This window comes from Chiloscyllium plagiosum, chromosome 27 (genome assembly GCF_004010195.1).
Source record: "Chiloscyllium plagiosum isolate BGI_BamShark_2017 chromosome 27, ASM401019v2, whole genome shotgun sequence".
NCBI lineage: Eukaryota > Metazoa > Chordata > Chondrichthyes > Orectolobiformes > Hemiscylliidae > Chiloscyllium > Chiloscyllium plagiosum.
The window spans coordinates 50,320,703-50,344,490 of record NC_057736.1 but is presented as its reverse complement, the minus strand read 5'-3'; the positions used below and the strand labels follow the sequence as shown (position 1 = coordinate 50,344,490).

The following is a 23,788-nucleotide window of genomic DNA, read 5'->3' as shown; positions in this document are numbered from 1 at the left end:
CTATCACTGTCTGCTCTTCCATCCTGAGTGCAAGAACAAGTAAAGACAAGAAAAATATGCACTACAATGTGAGTGAAAAAGACAGGACAGTGACATTGATTGATTTCCGACTACCACAGGTACAATTCAAAGGAGGTACCACTGGTACACCCTTCCCTCATTTTAGCTCAGTATCTGTCCAATTCACTTACTGTTCACTTAGAATTCCAACCTGAGTGTTCAGGTTTAAAAATGGTATGTGAAGTAAAGTTGATCTCAGTCTGAGGAGAAACTGGTGTTTAATATTAATTCAATAGACTCATTTTGGTCATGTGAGTTTATTTTCCCTCCTGTTTCAAAAACCAATTCTGTGAAATAAGGGCTGAAATTTACTGACAGACCAAACAGGAGAAGCATTTAATGCTTTCACTGTCAGCTCTGCAGACATTCAGTCAGCAACAGAATTATTGCGTTTATGAGGACAGGTTCAGTTATTCATTATCTCTCAGGACGACAAAGAGCAAGTTGGGAAAGAGAGACAGCAGCAGCAGAAAGAGTGGGAGCATCAACACAGTGAGCAAACGATAAAATAAAGTAACCAGAGAAAGTCAGAATGTTTAGCAGCATTTATACAAAGACAAACAACTTAAAAATTCGATTCCAGTACCTCTTTGTCAAACAAACATTTTGACCCATATTTTCTGTGAATGAAATTTCCCAGAAAATCCCTTTTCACGCACTGGACAACCTTTATCTAGTGTGAATGTGTTTATGCAGTGATAATGTGATTATTTACAAAACCTACCCTACAGATATACAACTGTTATTAACATTTTATCGACAATATCAGTATCTTTAATTGAGCAGGGATTAATAACATCAGTTCCAACAGTATAAAGACCAGAATTCATTCCTTGGTGAGACGCGGAGCAAAACCTTTCTGCTGTTGTTCTTTGTGGATTTGCTGGTGTATTAACAGTTTGGATGATTGAGTAAATCCCTTCCCACACTCAGAACAGGCAAATGGCCTCACCCCAGTGTGAACACTCTGATGTCTCAGCAGGTTAGATGAGCAAGTGAATCCTTTTCCACACTCAGAGCAGGTGAATGGTCTCTCCCCAGAGTGAACTCGCTGGTGGATCAACAGGGAGTTTGAATCAGCAAAGCCTTTCTCACACACAAGACAGGTCAATGGTCTCTCTCCAGTGTGAACTCGCTGGTGCTTAAGCAGATTGGATGAGTAACTGAATCCTTTCCCACAATCAGAGCAGGTGAATGGTCTCTCCCCAGTGTGAACTCGCTGATGGATCAACAGGCTGGATGACTGAGTGAATCTTTTCCCACATTCAGAACAGGTGAATGGTCTCTCCCCAGTATGAACCCGCTGGTGTACATGCAAACTGAATGACTGAGCGAATCCTTTCCCACAAACAGAACAGGTGAATGGTCTCTCCCCAGTGTGAATTCGCTGGTGTTTAAGCAGGCCGGATGATTGAGTGAATCCTTTCCCACAATTGGAGCAGGTGAATGGTTTCTCTCCAGTGTGACTACGTTGATGTTCCAGCAGGTTGGATAATCGAGTGAATCCCTTCCCACAACGAGAGCAGGTGAATGGCTTCTCCCCAGTGTGACTGCGTTGGTGCATTTCCAGCTGGGATGGGTAAAGAAATCCCTTCCCACAATTCCCACATTTCCACAGTCTCTCCCCAGTGTGACTGTACTGACGTTTGGACATTTGAAATGAACCGTCACTGACTCTTCCACACACACAACCTGTGATTCTCCCCAGTGTGAGCAGTGCTTTTTCCTTTGACGTCCAAAATCCTGAGATAATAAAGTTATGGTAAACACAGCGACTGTCAGATCTGGATGCGATTCTGTTTCAATACGACAACTGCAAATCAACCTTTCAAACAGAAAACAAATGCAGTGAGCAAGAAACAAAAGAACACACAGAAAGTGAAACTTAGAGGAATTAATATTGAGCTGACATTTGGGGAAACTGCTGGATCATCATTAAAGCTGAACTCTTTCCCTTTCCTGAAGGACATTTATGAATGAGTCAAGAGCTTGCACAAAAATACAGAAAGAGATACAGTTGGGAGAGCTGAGGGTGGGGAAATCGCATTTTATCATTCGACAACTCAATCTTGTTCGTGCTTCTGCACCCAAACCCTTCAATCCTTCTGCAGGATGAACAACAAATACAGAAGCAAAATGGTAGAAATCTGAAGCAAAAACTGAAAATGCTGGAGGTCTGGCAGCATTGGAAATGGTGGTAAATGCAGGAACCATTGTAACCTTGAAGTGTTTAGATGATCATACAAAGCACTATAACACACAGATTGCCAGAAAATAGTAGACTAAACAGGCTCTTGATGACGAGCACAGATACAATGGGGCCATTGTTTTCAACGATTTTATATGAGATTCTCTGACTTAATTTTGTTCCGTGTTCTCTGTGACTCTCTTTTAGGAAGCAGGCAGGAATGGCAAGTAGTGAAGATTACAAATGATATATTGGCCTTCATCGCAAAAGGATTGGAGTACAGGAATACGGATATCGTTCTGCAAGGGCTTTGGTGACACCACACTGTGTGTACATTTGTTCTCCTGTCCCAAAGAAAGATGCACTGGCTATTGACAAAGAGCAAAGAAGGTTCGCTAGACTAATTCCTGGGATGTCAGGACTGATGTATGAAGAAGGACTCAATCCTCATTTAATCATTTGTTTTTGTCTTTCTGAGTCACCAACTACATCACTAATGTCCTACCTTCTGTTTATTAATCTAAAACTGACCCATCGAAGCCATTATTCCTGATGAAGGGCTTTTGCCCAAAACATCAACTCTCCTCCTCCTCAGGTCCTGCCCGACCTGTGTTTTTCCAGCACCACACTCTTGACTCTAGTCTCCAGCAGCTACAGTCCCCACTTTTGCCATCTAAGCTGGTTTCTATCCCCCTGCCATACTAGTTTAAAACCTCACCAATGAAACTGGTAAGAATCCCCACAAAGAGATTTGTCCTGGGTCTGCCCAGGGTCCTGGGTCAGGCTTGCATGGGTCCTACCTAATCAGGAAACTGCCTCAATGCCTGAAGAATCTAAATCCTTTTTCATCATTTCTCCAGCTGTACATTCATCTGATCTATGCTCTTATTCCTGCTTTTGCTAGTGCATGGCTTTGGGAATAGGCCTGATAATGCGACATTTGATGTCCTGCATTTTAGTGTATCTTCTTCCACCCATAGCTCCAGCTCTGAAAGGTAGTTAGCCATTAGCTGCAGATGGACACACTTGCTGACGTCTGTGGCCGGCAGGAACATTGGAAGTATCGCTTGTTTCCCACATTGTGCACGAGTATACGAGAGCTCTGCGGTCTTCTGTCATAACCTTTGTCTAGATTAATCTAGTTACTCCATTTAAGAGAATTTAATTGAGCTGGGATATCCCTTTTTTTCAAACATTTCTATTATAATCGAAAACCCCTTTACAGAAGCTGATTTATTGTACTTTAAAAAATTGTAAGAAAATACTCCGCAGGTATCACAATTGGTTGTTTCCATTGGGACTGTCATTTTCTGAACCGCCTGAGCTGAGACTGAGCACTCAGTCTTTCAGCTTCAGCTTCTCTTTGTCTCACCTCACTGTTTTTACCCAATTCCAAAGCATTCTCAGTAAGCCAAACAGCAGTCTCAGTGCAACCTTGTCATTTTCATTGTCTGCTCCCATCCACACTGACCTCAGCCTCCTGTACTGTTCCAGTGCTCAGTGGGAACTCAGGGAACAGCATCTCCTCTTTCAATTCTGCCCTTTCTAACCCTCCAGACTCAACAGTTTCATTCCCTAAGTCTCATCAGTCTCATTCCTGATGAAGGGCTTTTGCCCGAAACGTCGATTTCGAAGCTCCTTGGATGCTGCCTGAACTGCTGTGCTCTTCCAGCACCACTAATCCAGAATCAACAGTTTCATGTTCAACAGACTTGTCAGAAATGTTCCATGTGAAAGGAACTTTAAAACGAATTTCGTAGATATTTTAAAATGAAAAATTTCTAAGTTAAAAATCATTGCGTGTAATTGGGACAAAATATACAGTTCTTTCAAAAAGACTCAGTGTTATTTGGAAAAATCTATGCGCACCTCTTAGGGAAACATCTTCTTCCTCAGCTGCAGAGCCTAGATGTGAGCACAAACTCAAAGGGTGATCTAACTACGAATTTGAACATCTTGCTGCTTTTCAATTTACAAGTACATCAGGAGATATCTTCCCACAGACAGTACAGACAAACCTTTTTCTTTCCACAGTTAAATGCCAATGATATTTAGATCCTGATGTTTCTGCTGACTCTATTAGACTGAGGTCCCAGTCTGCAAAGTTTTCTCAATTAATATTCTGTTAAACAAACTTACAAAAAAAAATCGCTATCAGCTCAGGATAGAAATCTAGAAAAGACAAACATTTATCTTGGTTTCAGTTTGCTGTGTGTAAATCCTCCTCTTTAGCACATTCTCCCAGTGTCTGTGTGGGTTTCCTCCACATGCTCCAGTTTCCTCCCACAATCCAAATGTGCAGGTTAGATGAATTGGCCATGCTAAATTGCTCATAGTGTTCAGGAATGTGTAGGTTAGGTGGATTAGTCGGGGTAAATGTAGAGGAATGGGTTTGGTGGGATACTCTTCAGAGGATCGTTGTGGACTTGTAGAGCCGAAGGGCCTGTTTTCACGCTGTAGGAATTCTAATTCTAATTCTAAAACTCCGGGAAATAAATACTGATATTTTGAAAATAGGTCACGTTACAGAACAGGAAGTGCTGAGAATCTTACAAAATAGAGTGGATGAATCTCCAGGACTTGATCTAGTGTATCCTAGTACGTAAAGGAAGTGGGGGTGGAATTGTGGGGTCCCCTGCAGACATATTTGTATAATCTATCATTATGGATGAGGTGCTTGATGACTGGAGAGAGGTGAACGTTGCATTTTTGCTTAAGAAGGGACATAGGTGGACCCTGGAAACTATAGAACTGTGAGTTTGACTTCGATGTCGGAGGTGATACTGAAAGATTGGAGTTATATGCATTTGGAGAGGCAAACTTGATTGACTTTTTTGAGGTAGTAACTAAGAAGATTGATGAGGCAGAGTTGTAAACATTGTTTACTTGGACTTTAGTAAAGCCTTGGTCGAGGTTCCGCATGGTTGATTAATTTGTAAAGTTAGATCATATGGGATTCATGGCCAATTGGATACAAAATTATCTTAACAGAGAGTGATGGTGGAGGGTTGTTTTCCAGACTGAAGGCATGTGACAGCTGTGTTCCACAGGGATCGGTGCTGGGTCCACTTTTGTATATCATTTATATAAATGACTTGGATGAGAATATAGAAGGTATGATTAGTAAGTTTCTGGGTGCCACCAAAATTGATAGTATCGTGGACAGTGAAAATGTCCACTAAGATTACAAAGCGATCTTCATCAGTTGGGTCAATGGGCTAAAGAGGGCAGATGGAGTTCAAGTTGGATAAATGAGACATGTTATATTTTGGTAAATGTCACCAAGTTGGTGTGTAAAAATGTAAAATTGTAAATTTATAAAATGGGGGAAAGCCTTGCATCATCCATTTAAAAGACAATGTTCTTTTTGGTGCTTAGAGATTTAAAGATGAATGTTGTTAAGCAGCTGCAGGCGCTTGAATGGAAACATGGTATTAAAAAGTCGTTCAGTTAGCAGGCCCAAGCAGCATTTTTACCCAGACAACAGTTTAAAATTCAGCCAATTAATTTAAAAAGGGGCTTGGAGACTAAACACTATGTAAATTTAAATCTGACAATGTTAACAATCTTGAACCAATCCAGTTGTAAAGAAATTAATATGTCCACATGGATATAAAAATGGGGGTAACTGGACAGAGAGGGGAGAGCCAACTGACATCTGAAGAGACAAGAAATCATCATGCTCTCAAAAAAATACCAACCATTCATAAAGGTACACAGCATGTTTAGCAAATATCCCTGACACCAGAATTCGATGTTCAGAACAGAAGAATTACAGAGAAAACATCCCCGACAACGGAGAGGACAAGCAGCATTCCAGAAGACACATTCTCTGTGAATTTTGAGAGATAAATTTTAATTTATTGTTTTTTTATTAGCTGGATTTATGAGTGGGACTTGTATTATTAAAACAGCATACCAATAGAATTTAGTTCAATTAGGGAACAGGTAGTAATTATGAAGTAATTGTTCAGTTTGTTAGGAATTCTGTTAATTTGTTCACTATTGGAGTTAGATTAATAAATTGTTAATTGTAGAGTGAAAGGATTTAATTTTTTTTAACCACTCCTTTATAACAGATCATGGAAGTAATAGGTCAGTTATAACCCTCGTCACACTTTTTTCTCAGATTACGGGGCGAGGTGCTTCTCTCTGGGTGTTTCTGTTTTAATTATCAGAGAGAGATCAACCTCTCCTTCACAACAGTAAAACAAACAAGGGCAGGATTGATGCAATTAAAAGTTGGGCCTTGGGTAATGCTGTAGAACAGACAAACCTCGAAGTTCAGTTCTTAGAAATTTGTATCACATATAGATATGGTAGTTAAAATGTTTAGCACATTTGCCTTCATTGATCAGACCTTTGAACATAGGAGTTGGGTTGAGACGTTATGTTAAGGTTGTAGAGGACATTAGTGAGATCTTTTCTGGAGTACTGTGTCCATCCAGTCGCCCAGTTATAGGAAGCATATTATTAGGCTGGAGCAGGTTCAGAAGAGATTTACCAGGATGTTACTGGGAATGGAGGATGAGTTATAAAGGAGAGGCTGAATGGCTGGGACATTTTCCACTGGCAAATAGGAAGTTGAGAGGTCACCTTATAGAGCTTTATAAAATTAGTGGGGTATGGCTAAGGCGAATGGCAGGTATTCTTTACCTTGGATGAGGGATTTTAAGACTCGGATACATATTTTTTAAGCTGAGAGGAGAAATAGTTAAAAAAAGACATAGGGGATTTTCTTTTTACACATTGGTCAACTATGATTTTTTTATTCCAATATCAACTCCTCTGACCTGGTTTCAAATGTGGCTTGTCATATTCCAATATTAAGTGACTCGGAGGTGTACAGTACTGAAAATGACTCTGTCGTCCATCAGATCTGTACCATTAAAGAATACTACTACCTAACTATTCTAATCCCATTTTCCAGCACTTGGCACACAGACTTGTTTGCCCTGGCATTGAAAGTGTGCATCTAAATACATCTTAAATGTTATTAGGATTTCTGCGTCCAGCACCCTTACAGACAGTGAGGTTCAGTGCAATTGTTGCTGCATGATGACATCATCCACAGGAACACAGAATATCTGGGTCTGTGTAAACCAGAGATCACCCACACATTGTGAAGGATGACAGGGGTCCCTAACAGGGTGTTGAGGAGATTTACCTGGATGGTTCTAAGAATGAGGAATTTTAGTTACATGGTTCGGGTTTTGTTGACATTATTCATTCATATGACATGCATGTTTCTGATACATCAAGAATATCCATCCACAATAGATGGACTCGCCTTCTAATTCCTTCCCCTCGCCTTGGCTATGGTAACCTTCAGGTTAAACCACCACCAGTCCTCTCTCTCTGATGAGAGAGTAGCCCTATGGTTGGAAAATGCTTGCCTTGGTAGCGTAGAAAGGGAATGTTGAAGATAGTGGATGCAACACCACTCAGGCACAGGGCTCTATCCTGGAGAATGTTCACTTTCTTTAATATTATTGTTGAGGGCTGCATTGATGCAGACAAGTGGAGAATGTTCCAACACAGTTCTGATGTGTACCTTACAGATTGCAAACAGACATTGGGGAATCAGGTGTTTGGAGAAACTGAGATTGGTCTCCTTGTAGCAAGGGAAATTAACTGGAGTTGTGATAGAGGTGCTTAGAAAAGATATATATTAGGATGATAATACTTACACTTATCAGCTGATCATAAAAGGATTACAGGACACATTGAAGATTTTGGGGAATATTTATAAATAGAATGGAGTGACTTAGCAAGAAATTTTATGCAGCAGGTTGGAATAAACTAGAACGCAATACTCACACACAATGTACATATCCAGGTCCTTATGAATTGAATAATTCTCTCAGAGTTGGAGTTACAATTAATGAGATCTCCACCTGCAAGTCCACTTGCAATATCCTGTCACATAAGTTCATAAAATGCATCACTGTCAGTCCAGGGTAGAAATTTATAACATCCCCTTCACCTGACCCTACTGCTCTATCCCTGATGAAGGGCTTTTGCCTGAAACATTGATGTTCCTGCTCCTCGGATGCTGCCAGACCTGCTGTGCTTTTCCAGCACCACTCTAATCTAGACCTACTGCATATTACCCCTTATGGAGGTCAACAGTTGATTCAGGGGGCAATCGATCTGGATTTCTAGGAGTTTGCACCTTGGGTCCTCATGTGACTGAAGCAAGCAGTAGATTTTTGACACATGGGACATAGCGTTCCAAGAGTTAGAGATGTAGAGAGCAGGATTTGCTTCCTATTGTTTCCCTCTCTGCTGCTCCCCTGTCTCATCAATAAGACATTGTGTGTGAAACACTAATGCAGCTTGATGGACACGTTCAGAACAATGGCAGCAAGCTCCTCCCAGTCACTCCAAAAATTGCCCTCTGCAAAGATCACAACTGGGCAGCAGGGTGCATGCACAACGCTCCCAATAAAGAGTTTCAAAGAATGAGGGAATATATCATAGAAAAGGCATAACAGTCAAGTTGGGAGAGGGTTACGGTTTACCGAGAGCTATCGATTAGATTAGCGGGCAACAAGTTGACAAATGGAACATAACTTGGGAAACTGTGAAGTTGTTTAGTTTGGAAGAGACAACAATAGAACAGTATTATTTAAATGATGAAAACTGTAGAAGGTGCAACACAAACGGACTTGGGGGTAATTGTGCAAGAAACACAAGCTAGCAGTGTGAAGTTGTTTAGTTTGGAAGAGACAACAATAGTATTATTTAAATGATGAAAACTGTAGAAGGTGCAACACAAACGGACTTGGGGGTAATTGTGCAAGAAACACAAGCTAGCAGACAGTTGCAACACATAATCACAAAGGGCATAAGGAATGTTAACCATTGTTTCAAGAGTTTGGGAGTATCAGAATAGGGGAGTCTCACTGCAATGGTGCACACCGCTGGTGAGACCACATCTGGAGAAATGTGAGCAAGTTTTGTCCACTTATTTAAGGAAATATATCACTTCATTGGAGGTATTTCAGAAAAGATTCACTGGCATGGTCACTGGTTTGGAGCGATTATCTGGATTTTTAAAAATTTTATTATTAGATTTCCTACAGTGTGGAAACAGTGTGGCCCAACAAGTCCACATCAACCCTCCAAGGAGTAACCCACCCAGTCCCATTTCCCTCTGACTCTTTGCCCTCAGGCAATTTAGAGTCATAGTCATTGAGATGTACAGCATGGAAACAGACCCTTCCGTCCAACCCATCCATGCTGACCAGATATCCCAACCCAATCTAGTCCCGCATGCCAGCACCCAGCCCATATCCCTCCAAATGCTTCCTATTCATATACCTATCCAGACGCCTTTTAAATATTATAATTGTACCAGCCTCCACCACTTCCCCTGGCAGCTCATTCCATACTCGTACCACCCTCTGCGTGAAAATGTTGCCCCTTAGGTCTCTGTTATATCTTTATCCTCTCACTCTAAACCTATGCCTTCTAGTTCTGGACTCCCCGCCCCCAGGGAAAAGACTTTGTCTATATATCCTATCCATGCTCCTCAATTTTGTAAATCTCTATAAGGTCACCACTCAGCCTCCGACGCTCCAGGAAAAACAGCCCCAGCCTGTTCAACCTCTCCTTATAGCTCAAATCCTCCAACTTTGGCAACATCCTTGTAAATCTTTCCTGAACCCTTTCAAGTTTCACAACACCTTTCCGATAGAAAGGAGACCAGAATTGCACGCAATATTCCAACAGTGGCCTAACCAATGTCCTAAACAGCCGCAACATGTCCTCCTAACTCCTGCATTCAATATTCTGACCAATAAAGGAAAGCATACCAAACGCCACCTTCACTATCCTAGCTACCTGCGATTCCAAGGTTTCTTTGTTCAGCAACACTCCCCAGGACATTACCATTAAGTGTATAAGTCCTGCTAAGATTTGCTTTCCCAAAATGCAGCACCTCGCATTTATCTGAATTAAATTCCATCTGCCACTTAGAACAATACAGCGCAGAACAGGCCCTTCGGCCCTCGATGTTGCACCGACCTGAGAACTATTCTCAGCTCATCCCCCTACACTATTCCAAAATCATCCATATGCTTATCTAAGGATTGTTTAAATCTCCCTAATGCAGCTGAGTTGACTACATTAGCAAGTAGGGCTTTCCAAGCCCTTACCACTACGTGTAAAGAACCTGCCTTAAATCTGTCTTAAATCTATCACCGCTCAATTTGTAGTTATGCCCCCTTGTAAATGCTGACATCATCAACCTAGGAAAAAAACTTTCACTGTCTACCTTATCTCATCTGCTGATCATTTTGTGTGTCTCTATAATATCCCCTCTTCGCCTTCTTCTTGCCAATGAGAACAGGTTCAAGTCTCTCAGCCTTTCCTTGTAAGACCTTCCCTCAAGACCAGGTAACATCTTGGTAAATCTCCTCTGCACCGTTTCTAATGCTTTCACATCCTTCCCAAAATATGGGGACCAGAACTGCACACAATATTCCAAGTGTGGCCACACCAGCATTTTATATAGTTGCAGCATGAATATTACGGCTCCGGAACTCAATCCCTCTACGAATGAAACCTAACCAGGTGGATAGTGCTTTCTTCACAGCACTATCCACCTGGGTGGCAACTTTCAGGGATCTATGGACAAGGACTCCAAGATCCCTCTGCACATCCACACTATCAAGAATCTTTCCATCTACCCAGTACTCTGCCTTCCTGTTATTCTTCCTAAAGTGCATCACCTCACATTTAGCTGCATTGAACTCCACTTGCCACCTCTCAGCCTAATTCTGCAGTTTATCCAAGTCCCCTTGCAACCTGTAACATTCTTCCATACTATCCATTATTCCGTTGACTTTAGTGTCATCTGCAAATTTACTAATCCATCCACCTGTGCCTGCATCAAAGTCATTTACAAAAATGACAAACAGCAGGGGTCCCAAAACAGATCCTTGTGGCACACCACTAGTAACCGGACTCCAGGCTGAATATTTTCCATCAACCACCACTGGCTGCTTTCTTTCAGTAAGCCAGTTTCTAATCCAAACTGCTAAATCACCCTCAATTCCATGTCTCTGCATTTTCTCCAACAGCCTACCATGTGGAACTTTATCAAAAGTTTTACTGAAGTCCATGTATACCATGATAACTGACCTACCCTCATCTACATGCTTGGTCACCTGCTCAAAAAATGCAATGAGGTTTGTGAGACAAACCTTGAGGAAATCATGTTGACTATCTGAAATCAAATTGTTGCTTGCTCGATGATTATAAATCTTACCTCTTACAATCCTTTCCAAAACCTTTCCTACAACAGAAGTAAGACTCACTGGTCTATAATTACCTGGGTCATCTCTACTGCCCTACTTGAACAAGGGCACAACATTTGCAATCCTCCAGTCCTCTGGTACCAAACCTGTAGACAACGACGACTCAAATATCAAAGCCAAAGGCTCTGCTATCTCCTCCCTAGCTTCCCAGAGAACCCTCGGATAAATCCCATCAGGCCCAGGGGACTTGTCTACTTTCACTCCTTCTAGAATTGATAACACCCGTTCATAACTAACCTTGATCCTTTCTAGTCTAATATCTCGTACCTCATTCTTCTCCTCAAGAATATTCGCCTTTTCCTGAGTGAAAACTGATGAGAAATGTTCATTTAGCACCTCTGCGATCTCCACAGGGTCCACACTCAACTTCCCACTTGTCTTTGATTTACCCTTTTCCTATCCTAGTCATCCTTTTATTCCTCACATACCTATGGAAAGCTTTAGGGTTCTCCTTTATTCTATTTGCTAAAGACTGCTCGTGTCCTCTCTATGCTCTTCCTAACGCGCTCTTTAAATCCTTCCGAGCTGATCTGTAACTCTCCATCGCCTCTGCATTTTGCTACCCCATTCTATGCATCCTAATTCTTGCCTAATCGCATTATAACTGCCCATGCCCCATCGATAACTCTTGACTTGTTCCACGTACACATCCCTTGCCATCGCTAAACTAAACATAACTGAATTATGGCTACTCTCTCCAAAGTACTCACCAACAACTAAATCAAATACTTGGCCTGGTTCATTACCAAGCACCAGATCCAGTTCGGCCTCCCCTCTTGTCGGCCCTTCGACATACTGTATCAGGAAACCCTCCTGTACACACTGGACAAAAACTGCTCTATCCGAAGTACTGGAATTATAGCATTTCCAGTCAATGTTGGAGAAATTAAAGTCCCCCATAATGACCATCCTGTTTCATTCACTTCTACCCAGAATAATTTTGCTAATCCTCTCTTCCACCTCCCTGGAAATCTGCGGAGGCCTATAAAAAACTCCAAGCAGTGTGGTTTTTCCTCTCCTGTTTCTAACCTCAGCCCACAGTAGACGAGTCCTCATCAAAAGTTCTCTCAGCCACTGTTATACTATCCTTGACTAAGGCCACACCTCCCCCTCTTTTACCACCTTGCCTGCTCTTAATGAAAGAGCTAAACCCTGGAACCTGCAACATTCATTCCTCACCCTGCTCTATCCATGTCTCCGAAATAGGTAGTTGACCATGCTGCAGGCTCACCTACCTTACTTCAGATACTTCTGGCTTTGAAGTAGACACACTTCAAACCAGTTTGCTGTTTGCCATCGCATTGCTGTGACCCTGAAATCCTGTCTCTGTCCTACCTACTCTCATCCTCCTGTGCACTGCAACTATACCTCCGGTTCCCATCCCCCTGCTGAGCTAGTTTAAATCCACCTGAATAGCACCAGCAAATTTCCCACCCAGGATATTAGTATCCCTCTGGTTCAAGTGAAGACCGTCCTGTTTGTACAAGTCCCACCTTCTCCAGAATGAACCCCAATTATCCAAGAACTTGAAACCCTCCCTCCTGCACCATCCTTGCAGCCACATGTTCAGCTGATATCTCTCCCTATTCCTTGCCTCGCTATCACGTGGCACGGGTAACAAACCAGAGATAGCAACTCTGTTCTAACTCTCAACTTACACCCTAGCTCCCTGAAATCCTGCCTTACATCCCTGTCCCTCTTTCTACCTATGTCATTGGTACGTACATGGGCAACGACTTGAGGTTGGTCACCCTCTCCCTTCAGGACCCCAGAGATACGATCCGAGACATCATGGACCCTGGCAGCTGGGAGGCAACACACCAACCATGAGTCTTGTTCGCCCCCAACAAACCTTCTATCTGACCGTCTAACTATTGAGTCCCCAATGACTAACACTCTCCTCTCTTCCCTCCTTCCCTTCTGTGCAACAGGGACAGGCTCTGTGCCAAAGACCTGGACCCCACTGCATACCCCTGGTAAGTCGTCTCCCTCAACAGTATCCAAAACGGTATACATGTTTTTCAGGGGAACGACCACAGGGGATCCCTCCACTGACTGTTTTTTCCCCCCTTCGAAGTTACCCAGCTTTCTTTGTGCCTAGGAGTAACTACTTCCCTGTAACTCCTATCTATCACTGCCTCTGCCTCCCGAACGATCCAAAGTTCATCCAGCTCCCGCTCCAGTTCCCTAACACGGTCTTAGAGGAGCGAGAATTGGGTGCGCTTCCTGCAGATGTACTTGGTTGGGACATGAACCTCACCTCACCTCAAACATCATGCAGGAGGAACACTGCTCTCCCTGCCCTGCCATCCCTGCTAAGTCCCCTTATCACAAAGTAAAAAAGAAGCAATGCTTACCTGATATCTTCTTGGTCTTTAAGGTTAGGGGAGGTGGTTGGGTGGGAGGCCCTACACAGGTAGGGTCTCAGGTTGACAAAACACTGACTTATATAGCTGGACGAAAATAAAAATAAGAACTCCCTCCTTTCCCAGAAACCTCTGCTCTCTGACTTCAAATTTAAATGCGCAAATCAGTGACTCACCGCTCCCGGCAGGCCCCTGGTACAAGCTCCTGACCTTTGTGTTACCGCTGCCGCTGAAAAAAGTCCTTCTGGTCAAGATCCAGTAGTAATCCGAGGTAACCTTCTTCGCTGTTCACTACACTTCGAATTTTGGTGTCATCTGCAAACTTACTAACTGTACCTCTTATGCTCACATCCAAATCATTTATATAAATGACAAAAAGTACAGGACCCAGCACCAATTGTTGCGGCATTCCACTGATCACAGGCCTCCAGTCTGAAAAACAACCCTCCACCACTACCCTCTGTCTTCTACCTTTGAGCCAGTTCTGTATCCAAATAGCTGGTTCTCCCTGTATTCCATGAGATCTAACCTTGCTAATCAGTCTCCCATGGGGAACCTTGCCGAATGCTTTACTGAAGTCCATATAGATCACATCTACCACTTCATCAATCCTCTTTGTTACTTCTTCAAAAAACTCAATCAAGTTTGCAAGACATGACTTCCCACGCACAAAGCCATGTTGACTATCCCTAATCAGTCCTTGCCTTTCCACGTACATCCTGTCCCTCAGGATTCCCTCCAACAACTTGCCCACCACTGAGGTCAGGCTCACTGGTCTATAGTTCCCTGGCTTGTCCTTACCACCCTTCTTAAACAGTGGCACCACGTTAACCAAACTCCAGTCGTCCGGCACGTCACCTATGACTATCAATGATATAAATATCTCAGCAAAAGGCTCAGCAATCACTTCCCACAGAGTTCTAGGGTACACCTGATCAGGTACTGGGGATTTATCCACCTTTATGCGTTTCAAGACATCCAGCCCTTCCTCTTCTGTAATATGGACATTTTGCAAGGTGTCACCACCTGTCCCTCCATTCTATCTTTCATGTCCTTTCCCACAGTAAATTTTGATGCAAAATACTCGTTTAGTATCTCTCCCATTTTCTGCAGCTCCACACAAGGCCGCCTTTATTTTTGAGGGGCCCTATTCTCTCCCTAGTTACCCTTTTGTCCTTAATGTATTTGTCAAAACCGTTTGGATTCTCCTTACCTCTATTTGCCAAAGCTATCTCATGTCCTCGTTTTGTCCTCCGGATTTCCCTCTTAAATATACTCCTACTGCCTTTATAATCTTCTAAGAATTCACTATCTATCCTGTCTATACGTTACATATGCTTCCTTCTATTTCTTAACCAACCCTTCAATTTCTTTCGTCATCCAGCATTCCCTATACCTACCAGCCTTTCCTTTCACCCAAGCAGGAATATACTTTCTCTGCACTTTTGTTATCTCATTTCTGATGCTTCCCATTTTCTAGCCGTCCCTTTACCTGCCAACATCACCTATTGCAGGTTGTTGCCGACTAGCATCAAAATTGGCCTTTCTCCAATTTAGAACTTCAACTTTTAGATCTGATTTATCCTTTTCCATCACTATTTTAAATTTAATAGAATTATGGTCGCTGGCCCCAAATCGCTCCCCCACTGACACCTCAGTCACCTGCCCTGCCTTATTTCCCAAGAGTAGGTCAAGTTTTGCACCTTCTTTAGTTGGTATATCCACATACTGAATCAGAAAATTTTCTTGCACACATTTAACAAATTCCTCTCCATCTAAACCCTTAACACTACGGCAGTCCCAGTCTACGTTTGGAAAGTTAAAATCCCCGACCATAACCACCCTATTATTCTTACAGATAGCTGAGATCTCCTTACAAGTTTGTTTCTCAATTTCCCGCTGACCTATTAGGGGGTCTACAACACAATCCCAATAAGGTGATCATCCCTTTCTTATTTCTCAGTTCCACCCAAATGACTTCCCTGGATTTATTTCCAGGAATATTCTCCCTCAGTACAGCTGTAATGCTATCCCTTATCAAAAATGCTACTCCTCTCCTCTCTTACCTCCCTTTCTGTCCTTCTTGTAGCATTTGTATCCTGGAACATTAAGCTGCCAGTCCTGCCCATCCCTGAGCCATGTTTCTGTAATTGCTATGATATCACAGTCCCATGTTCCTAACCATGCCCTGAGTTCATCTGCCTTCCCTGTTAGGCCCCTTGCATTGAAATAAATGGAGTTTAGTTTATTAGTCCTAACTTGTCCCTGCCTGCCTTGACTGTTTGACTCGCTTCTGTTCTCAACTGTACCAGTCTCAGATTGATCTCTTTCCTCACTACCTCCCCCCCCACCCGAGTCCTGCCCGTCTGACAAATGTAATGTTTGCTGCAGTTCTTGCAGGGTGTTTTGTATATGATGTTCGTTCTGCTGGCTGTTGGTATGGGGACCTTTAAATTTATAAGGAGCTCTTTCAGGGTGGTGGTAGGTTTGTGGGCTACCATGATGCCTCGGAGCCGTAGTAGTCTGGTCGTCATCTGAGATGTCTTTAATGTATGGCAGAATGGCTGGAGTCACTGGGAGTGTTGTGTCTTCTTGTAGTGTAGGAGTCAGAGGCCTGCGCTTATCAGGTACCCATTGTTCCTGAATACGTTGTATAAGTGTTTTTCCTCAACTTCATGTAGCGCCTGGGTGCTGCAGTGCGTTGTGGCTCGTTTAAATAATGTCCTGATGTAGCTCCATTTGTGGCTGTTAGGATGATCACTCCTGTAGTTGAGTCAGGCTTTCCTGTTAGATGCTGGTCTGCAGTTCTCCATTGGCTTTTCATTCTGATGTGATGTCTGTTATTCTCTTCCTCTTCGGTGAGCTTTATACCAGTAAGGACATTGTTAATGTGTTTGTGGTTTTCTCCTAATTTGTTGTGTTTCGTGATGACAAAAGTATCATCCACATAGCAGACCCAAAGCTTGGGCTGGATCATGGGAAGGGCTGTTCATTCTAACCTCTGCATAACTGTTTCTACTAAGAGTCCTTACATTGGTGATCCCATAGGCGTCCTTTTGATTTGTTTGTAGATCTTATCGTTGAAGGTAAAGTGAGTTTTGAGGCACAGGTCGACTAGTTTGAGGACGCTGTCCTTGCTGATGGAGATGGTGCTGTCAGATGTTTGACAAGAAAAGCTGGCCAAGCTCATGCACAGCAATAACACGTACAATTCAGAGACTTGGATAAAGAACCTGCCAGACCGACCACTCAGACATTGAAAAAGCCATCCTAGTACAAGGGATAAACTTTAACCACAGGGGCGCAGACAAAAAGTTCCCAGCAGCACTAGAATCAACCCTGAGTTTCATACAAGTTCTGGCAATAACCTGTTTTTTACCAGATCAGAGAAAACCAAGATTAGATCTGATCAAGTTTATCAAAACTGCACAAAGTGTTGAAGATATAGGAAGGAGAACACATCTGTTGGTTTGCAAAGTAACTAACTGAAGTTTCTGCATTAATTTTAATTTATTTTCACTTGTACAATGTTGGTTATATTGAGGTCTTGTGGTGCATCGGGTAGCATGGCTGCCTCAGCATCTGAAAGCTCTGGATTTAAATTCCACCTCAGGACTTGATGATCAAGGAAAGTGCATTCATAGAACGTGCAAACAGGTTGATCATCAAACATGGAAAGTATTCCTAGCATGCCAGTGGCAAATGGTAGGAGTGGGATAGCTTTCTCATTAGCCATGTGCTGGAAATAAGTTTGGAGCATTCACTGTCACTTCTCAGCACCTGACTACATTATGTGGGTAAATGCATTCACTGCCCCTGCATTCGAAGTCTGCAGATTTCTTCCCTGCCCTAGTAATAAATGGCAAACCATTCTAATATTTGGTGATACCATCACATTAGCTTTCAATGATTTGTGTGCAAGGATGTGGAATATAATGGTTACTAACTTTTAAGTGTTGCAATAAAGGAGTACTTGACACAATAGTACAGGGCCCTGGGGAAACACAACACACACACACACACACACACACAGTTACTGAGGGACATGGAATAACAAAATAAGATTGGAAATTTATTAAGCTCCATGAAAAAAATTTCCCTGGGATGTCAGATGAGCACAGGACATTCACACACCTGGGTCGGACTCAAGACTCACCTCCCTGCAACACGGAGAGGCTCCTGTATCACACTCCAGATTGGAATCAAGCCGTATTTGGGAGCAGGGCATGGCACATGGGAGTAGGACGAGTGTTCACAGGAATGTTCAGAACCAGCATTCTAATAGGGAATCAGAACAAAACACAAAGAATCAAACTTGGTGTTGAATTTGTGGAGAAATTCCATTTGGTATGTATATGTCTGTGTGTCTGGGTGTGTGTTAAATGGGGAGAGCACAGTGAGAGTTTAAATCAGCATATCTCATCAGATTGTACCTGCCTTTAAAATTTTTGACTGTGATATCATCAAGGGAACTTTACTCTGTATCAAACCCAATGCTTTACCTGTCCAGGGAGTGGCAGATAGGGACAGTGTAGAGGGAAATTTACTCTGTAACTAACTCTGTGCTGTCCCTGCCCTGGGAGTGAATGATGGGGATACAGTAAAAATACATTTAACATGCATGTAACTCCTTAATGCACCTGTCCTGAGAGTGTTTGATGGAGACAGAGTAGTAGAATATTTATTTTGGAATATAGAAACAGGAGTAGGCCATTCAGCCCCTCGAGCCTGTTCCATCATTTAATGAAATCATGGCTGATCTGTAGCCTAACCTTACATTTCTCCCTTTGGTTCATATCTCTCAATACCTTCACTTAACAAAACTCCATCTCCCTCAGATTTAAATTGAACAACTGGTTAAGCAATCATTGCTGTTTGTAGAAGAGAGTTCCAAACTTCGCCCATCCCTTATGTGTCCAATTGCTTCCTAACATTTCTCCTGAGCTTAATTAGCCTTAATTCTCAGAGTCTGCTCCCTCTCGTGCTAAAATCTCGAACCACTGGGAATCGCTTATTTTGACCTACCCGGTCTCATCCTGTTAATATCTTGAAGACCTCGATCAGATTATCCCTTAACCTTCTCAGTGCCAGAGGAAACAGGCCACATTTGCATGACCTCTCCTTAGAATGCAACCCCTAAAGTCCATTATCATTCTTGCAAACGTCCATTGTACTCCCTCTATGTACTCCAACCTGATAACCTGCGCAGTTCTTGTCTCCCTGCTGTTGTGGGATGCTGTGGAGCTTGGAGCAAAGTTTAAGGAGATTTGCAGGCATGTTGCCAAGGTTGGTGGTTTTGGGATGTGGGGAGAGGCGGGGCAGTTTTATCTGGAGCATCGGAATCTGATTGATGACCTAGTAGAGGTTTGTGGGATCGTGGGGGCATGGTTGGAGTAAATGGATAATGTTTTTCCCAGGGATGGGAGGGTTCAGAATTAGAGGGCATAGATTTGGGGTGAGAGCAGTAGGATTTGGGGGATTCCTGGGGGGCGACTTGGAGGGTGGCATTTGTGTGGAACAGGAAGCTGGAGGAGGCTTCATCCCTCATTGCAGCATTAAGGGAGGCATCTGGATGGGCATATGAGTGAGAGGAGTTTGGAGCAATGTGGGCCAGATGCTGACAAATAGGATTTGATTAATTTAGGATATCAGGTCAGCATGAACGAATTGCAGCGAAGGCTCTATTTCTGTGCCATAAATCTCCATGAGTCTATGGCCCTATTAGGAATATGTAAACACATCCAGATACACTAAGCAATTAGACAACCTTGCCACCACCTGGTCCAGAGTCTTTGAAAGGAAGCTGGCAATGCTTGACACGGCTATAAACTACTCAGTGTTACAAAAATGGAGCTGTCTTTTGTACAGGCTTGACGGTAACCTGCCAGAATCCCCGAATAAATCAATCTTGGTGAGCGAGGCCTTTTTACCTACACTGTCAATCCATTTATCTTACTGCGATTTCGGATAAAAATCAGCCCTGATCACTGCATTAACGTTTAGTCAATGAAGATGACTGATATCCTGCTTGACCATGTACACAACTGGGGAGCTCCAGCTAATGCTGCTAGGCTCCATCAGTGGAGCTCCAGCATGTAGTTAATCTTCTGCCAAATTGAGCCAACTTTTCCAGGTGTAGCTGATAGGGATGTTGTTTATGGTAGAGCCTCTCTAACATCGACATCATGGTTGGTTCAGCTTGGCTTATATCTGCATAAGTCTTTAAATGCAGTGAGCAACCTTGTTAGGTCTGCTTGCCAGATAGTGAGGTATTCAGTATGGACCTCACCTACATCCACTTCTAATTTATCTCTGCTGCTACCTTTGTTTGCTAGCTTGGTGTCAATGGGGCAGATGGTTACCTGCATGTCTCCTTGTCAATAGTGTTGGCATGACACAGCCTTTGCTTTACTCCCCAGTCTGACATCCCAACAGTTAATTCACCTGCCTGAGCTTCTTAGATCCTCTATAGAAGCTACTGAAGTGTGCCCTTAAGAGTTCATCTGTTAACGGTGCAAATATTAACATGAAGTCTCCTAGTTGAAAGGTTCAAGCCATGGCATATTTGTTTGCCTGCTTTCTCATCATTGTCTGTGAGATTTTCAAGTGTTCTCAGGCTATTTAGCTTTGCGAGAATTGCTTTCAAAAGTCCATTACATACTATAACATGGAGACCTCCTCTTTCTGTTCTAAAAATCTCCTATAGTTTCAGAGACCTTGTATTTGGTGCATGTTCACTAATTCACATGGAGTAAAACCTTATTGGGTGAGCCTGACAGTGAACAGAAGAAAATGTTGTAATTTATCTCAGTAATATGGATTCTCGTTGCAGCATGCCCAGATCTATTAGGGTCCACTGGTGCGAGACAGGCCCTTGGGCCCAAACTGGTCCAAGCTGACCAAAATGGCTGTCCACGCGAAGCATATTTCCCTGCACTTGGCCCATATCCTTCTCATTCTTTCCTATCCATGTATTTGTCCAAATGCCTTTTAAATGTTGTTAATGTACGCACCTCAATCACTTCCGCTGGCAGTTCATTCCGTATGTGTACCACCCTCTGTGTGAAAAGGTTGACCCTCAGGTTCCCTTTTGTTCTTTCCCCTCTAACCTTGGGTTGATGCGCTGTAGTCCACGATTCCCCAACCCTGAAAAAAAGACAGTACATTCACCACAGCCATGCCTCTCATGATCTTATACACCCCCCTCCCTCCTGCCCTCCCCCTCTCTCCCATTTCCCCCCCCCCTTCCATTCCCCCTCCCAGCTCGCTAGATGCCATCGAGTACCATCTAGTTCACCAGCAGTTTCCAACTGAATGAGGAAATGGCAAGTTTCAGCATGGGGGAACCACCTTATTGCATCTCTTGATTTTGTAAATGATGTGGAGAGATTTCACCCTTGACATGAAAACCCAAAGAATCTGGGGAATGGCATATTTTCAGGTATCCACTGAACCATTCACATGGTTATGAATGAAATCCCAACTACCTGGTTGCTCAGGATTTGGGTATCAAGTAGATTGCTTCAGTTATCATTAAGCTTATGTGAACAATAGTCCATTGTTTTATTTCAGTGGTGTTTAAATATTTAAAAAATCAGAACACTAGGTTATAGGAGGAAGTGAGGACTGCAGATGCTGGAGATCAGTCGAAGGAGAGGCACGGCCGGTCGGGTGGTGTCTGGGGGGTAGGGGAGCAACATTTTGAGCATGGGCTCTTCATCAGGAGGGGCTCGGGCTCGGAGTGTTGGTTGTCCTGCTCGTGTGCTGCCTAGCTGGCTGTGCTTTTCCAGCACCAGACTTTTCAACACCAGGTTATAGTCATTTGGAAGTACTAACTCTGGAGCGCTGATTCTTCATCAGTTATGGCACGGTAGCTCAGTGGTTAGCACTGCTACCTCAGAGTGCCAGGGACCTGGGATCTATTCCAGCCTCGAGCGACTGTGTGAAGTTTACACATTCTCCATGGGTTTCCTCTGGGTGCTCCGGTTTCCTCCCATACACCAAAGATGTGCAAGTTAGGTGAATTGGCCATGCTAAAATTGCCTGCCTTAGTGTTCAGGGACACATAGGTTAGGTGCATTAGTCAGGGATAAAATACAGGATAATAGGGTAGAGGAATGGGTTTGGGTGGGTTACTCTTCGGTGGGTCAGTGTGGACTTGTTGGGCCGAAGGGCCTGTTTCCGCACTGTAGGGAATTCTTTGACAACAGACTTATGGAAGAAATCCAGCAGGTCAGACAGACAGACGGTAGCACCAACACTAAGCAGAAAGAAAGAAGGGAACACCCTCAACACACTGGAAAGGAAAGCCCTGGAAAGACTCCGAAAAGACAGAAACCTTGTTATTCTACCAGCAGACATGGGAACATGACCATCACCCCGAACAGAATGCAATACATTGAAAAAACAAACACACTACTTGCAGATACTGACACCTACCAACAGGGGCATTAATCAGGGTAAGAGTATTAAGGTATGGGTGGGTTACTCTTCTGTGGGTCAGTGTGGACCTGTTGGGCCAAATTGCCTGCTTCCACACTGCAGGGATTATATAATTCTTTCCACTGCTTCATGTCAAGCGTTCTTCAATATTTTTGTGAAATTATAAACACGACAAAAATACAAATTGTTATTGATTTAGACACATATTATTAACTCTTCGTCATCACTGCCAAGTGATTGTAAATTCATACCTAATTGCATTGTGGGAGCACATTCACCATACAAAATGCAGATGTGCGAGAAGCTCAAACTTCACTTTCTCCACAGACAACAGAGTTTGGTAACAATCGCTGGTATCGCGGAGGAAGAAACAGCATTACTATTTCAGGGAGTGCAAAATGAATTACAGGAAACGCAAACCGTGCAGAATTTGATGGTAAGAAATAGAAGAGAAATGGATTCTCATACTGGGAAAAAGAATTTCTGACTGCAAAAGCTATTGTGGAAAAATGAATCTGGTGAGACAGCAGCAGCACATGGTCAGGGATGGGCAGGAGTGAAAACTCAGTTATAAAAGATCTGTCACAGTAAAATGATGAACAGAACTAAAATACACCTATTATTAGAGACGGAGGAAGTCACATATTGACAGAGGCGATTGAGAGCAGAGGTCAACCAGAAGAAACAAACATTTGAATTTGCTGTGTAAATCCTCCTGTGCGACCTACTGACGTTCAACGCTGCGCATGCGTGCCGCGAATTATTGCCCCCAATAACGATGGTGGCGGGCCGGTCGCCATCTGAGACATTTTCCCGTTTACTACGAACACAGGACTAGGAGTTTCAAATCTGTGCTTTTCGACGTGCAACATTTTTTTTTGTAAAAAGCCTCAGTTTATACCAACCCAATTCCCCTCCCAATTACTCCTATTTCTGTTGTTTACCGTGTCCAGCAGCTACCACACACTCCCCCAGCCTTTCTCACGGCGATAACTGCGGCGTTAACGACGACCATCACGTGGTTTACTCCAGCCCTGCCCCTCATTCACTCCCAATGCTTGGAGGACCAGCCCGGTCCTCCAGCACCGCCCCCTGTCCTTCTATTGGGGCTGAGACGCAAAAATAAAACTGCAGAGCTGGAATCCAAAATGGACAGGCGGGAGGCTGGAAGAACACAGCAAGTCAGGCAGCATCAAGTGGTGGAGAAGTCGATGTTTTGGGGGTAACCCTTCTTCAGGACTGGGTGTGGGAGGAGAGGCAGATGCCCAATACACACATCTCTGCTGCAAACTCTATTCATGTTCTGGTATGCTCCTTGTGTCTTCCACCGTGAAGTCCCAATTCTGTTTCTCCGCCATTTTCTTTTTTCTCCTCATGGCTACTTCTTCAGCTTCATTTTCCAGTGG

The 23,788-nt window shown here is 43.2% G+C and overlaps 1 protein-coding gene across 6 annotated transcripts; it reads right to left on the bottom strand.

The window, feature by feature from the left end:
- Positions 1-278: 278 nt before the first annotated feature.
- Positions 279-23,541, bottom strand: LOC122563774 (zinc finger protein 239-like). Of its 6 annotated transcripts, none has more exons than XM_043717997.1 (4): positions 23,327-23,541; positions 20,954-21,086; positions 8,069-8,167; positions 279-1,885 (listed from the first exon to the last, which is right to left on the bottom strand). In XM_043717997.1, the coding sequence occupies exons 1-4, from the start codon at positions 23,425-23,427 to the stop codon at positions 1,862-1,864; spliced, it is 357 nt and encodes a 118-aa protein (XP_043573932.1). In that variant the 5' UTR covers positions 23,428-23,541; the 3' UTR covers positions 279-1,861. The 6 variants fall into 6 exon arrangements, with proteins under 6 accessions (XP_043573932.1, XP_043573927.1, XP_043573929.1 ...); XM_043717992.1 differs by lacking the exon at positions 8,069-8,167 and adding an exon at positions 18,097-18,218 and having other exon boundaries at positions 23,327-23,508; XM_043717994.1 differs by lacking the exons at positions 8,069-8,167; positions 23,327-23,541 and adding exons at positions 18,097-18,218; positions 23,073-23,305.
- Between the last annotated feature and the right edge of the window lie 247 nt (positions 23,542-23,788).

Coding starts and splice junctions, on each gene's coding strand:
- LOC122563774 (XM_043717992.1), bottom strand. CDS start 23,427: ATGAGGGGCAGGGCTGGAGTAAACCACGTGATGGTCGTCGTTAACGCC. Junction 21,087..23,326: donor TGTGGTAGCTGCTGGACACG/GTAAACAACAGA, acceptor TCTTTTTTTCAG/GGTTGGGGAATCGTGGACTA. Junction 18,219..20,953: donor TGCCAGCGGAAGTGATTGAG/GTGCGTACATTA, acceptor ATTCCCTATTAG/AATGCTGGTTCTGAACATTC.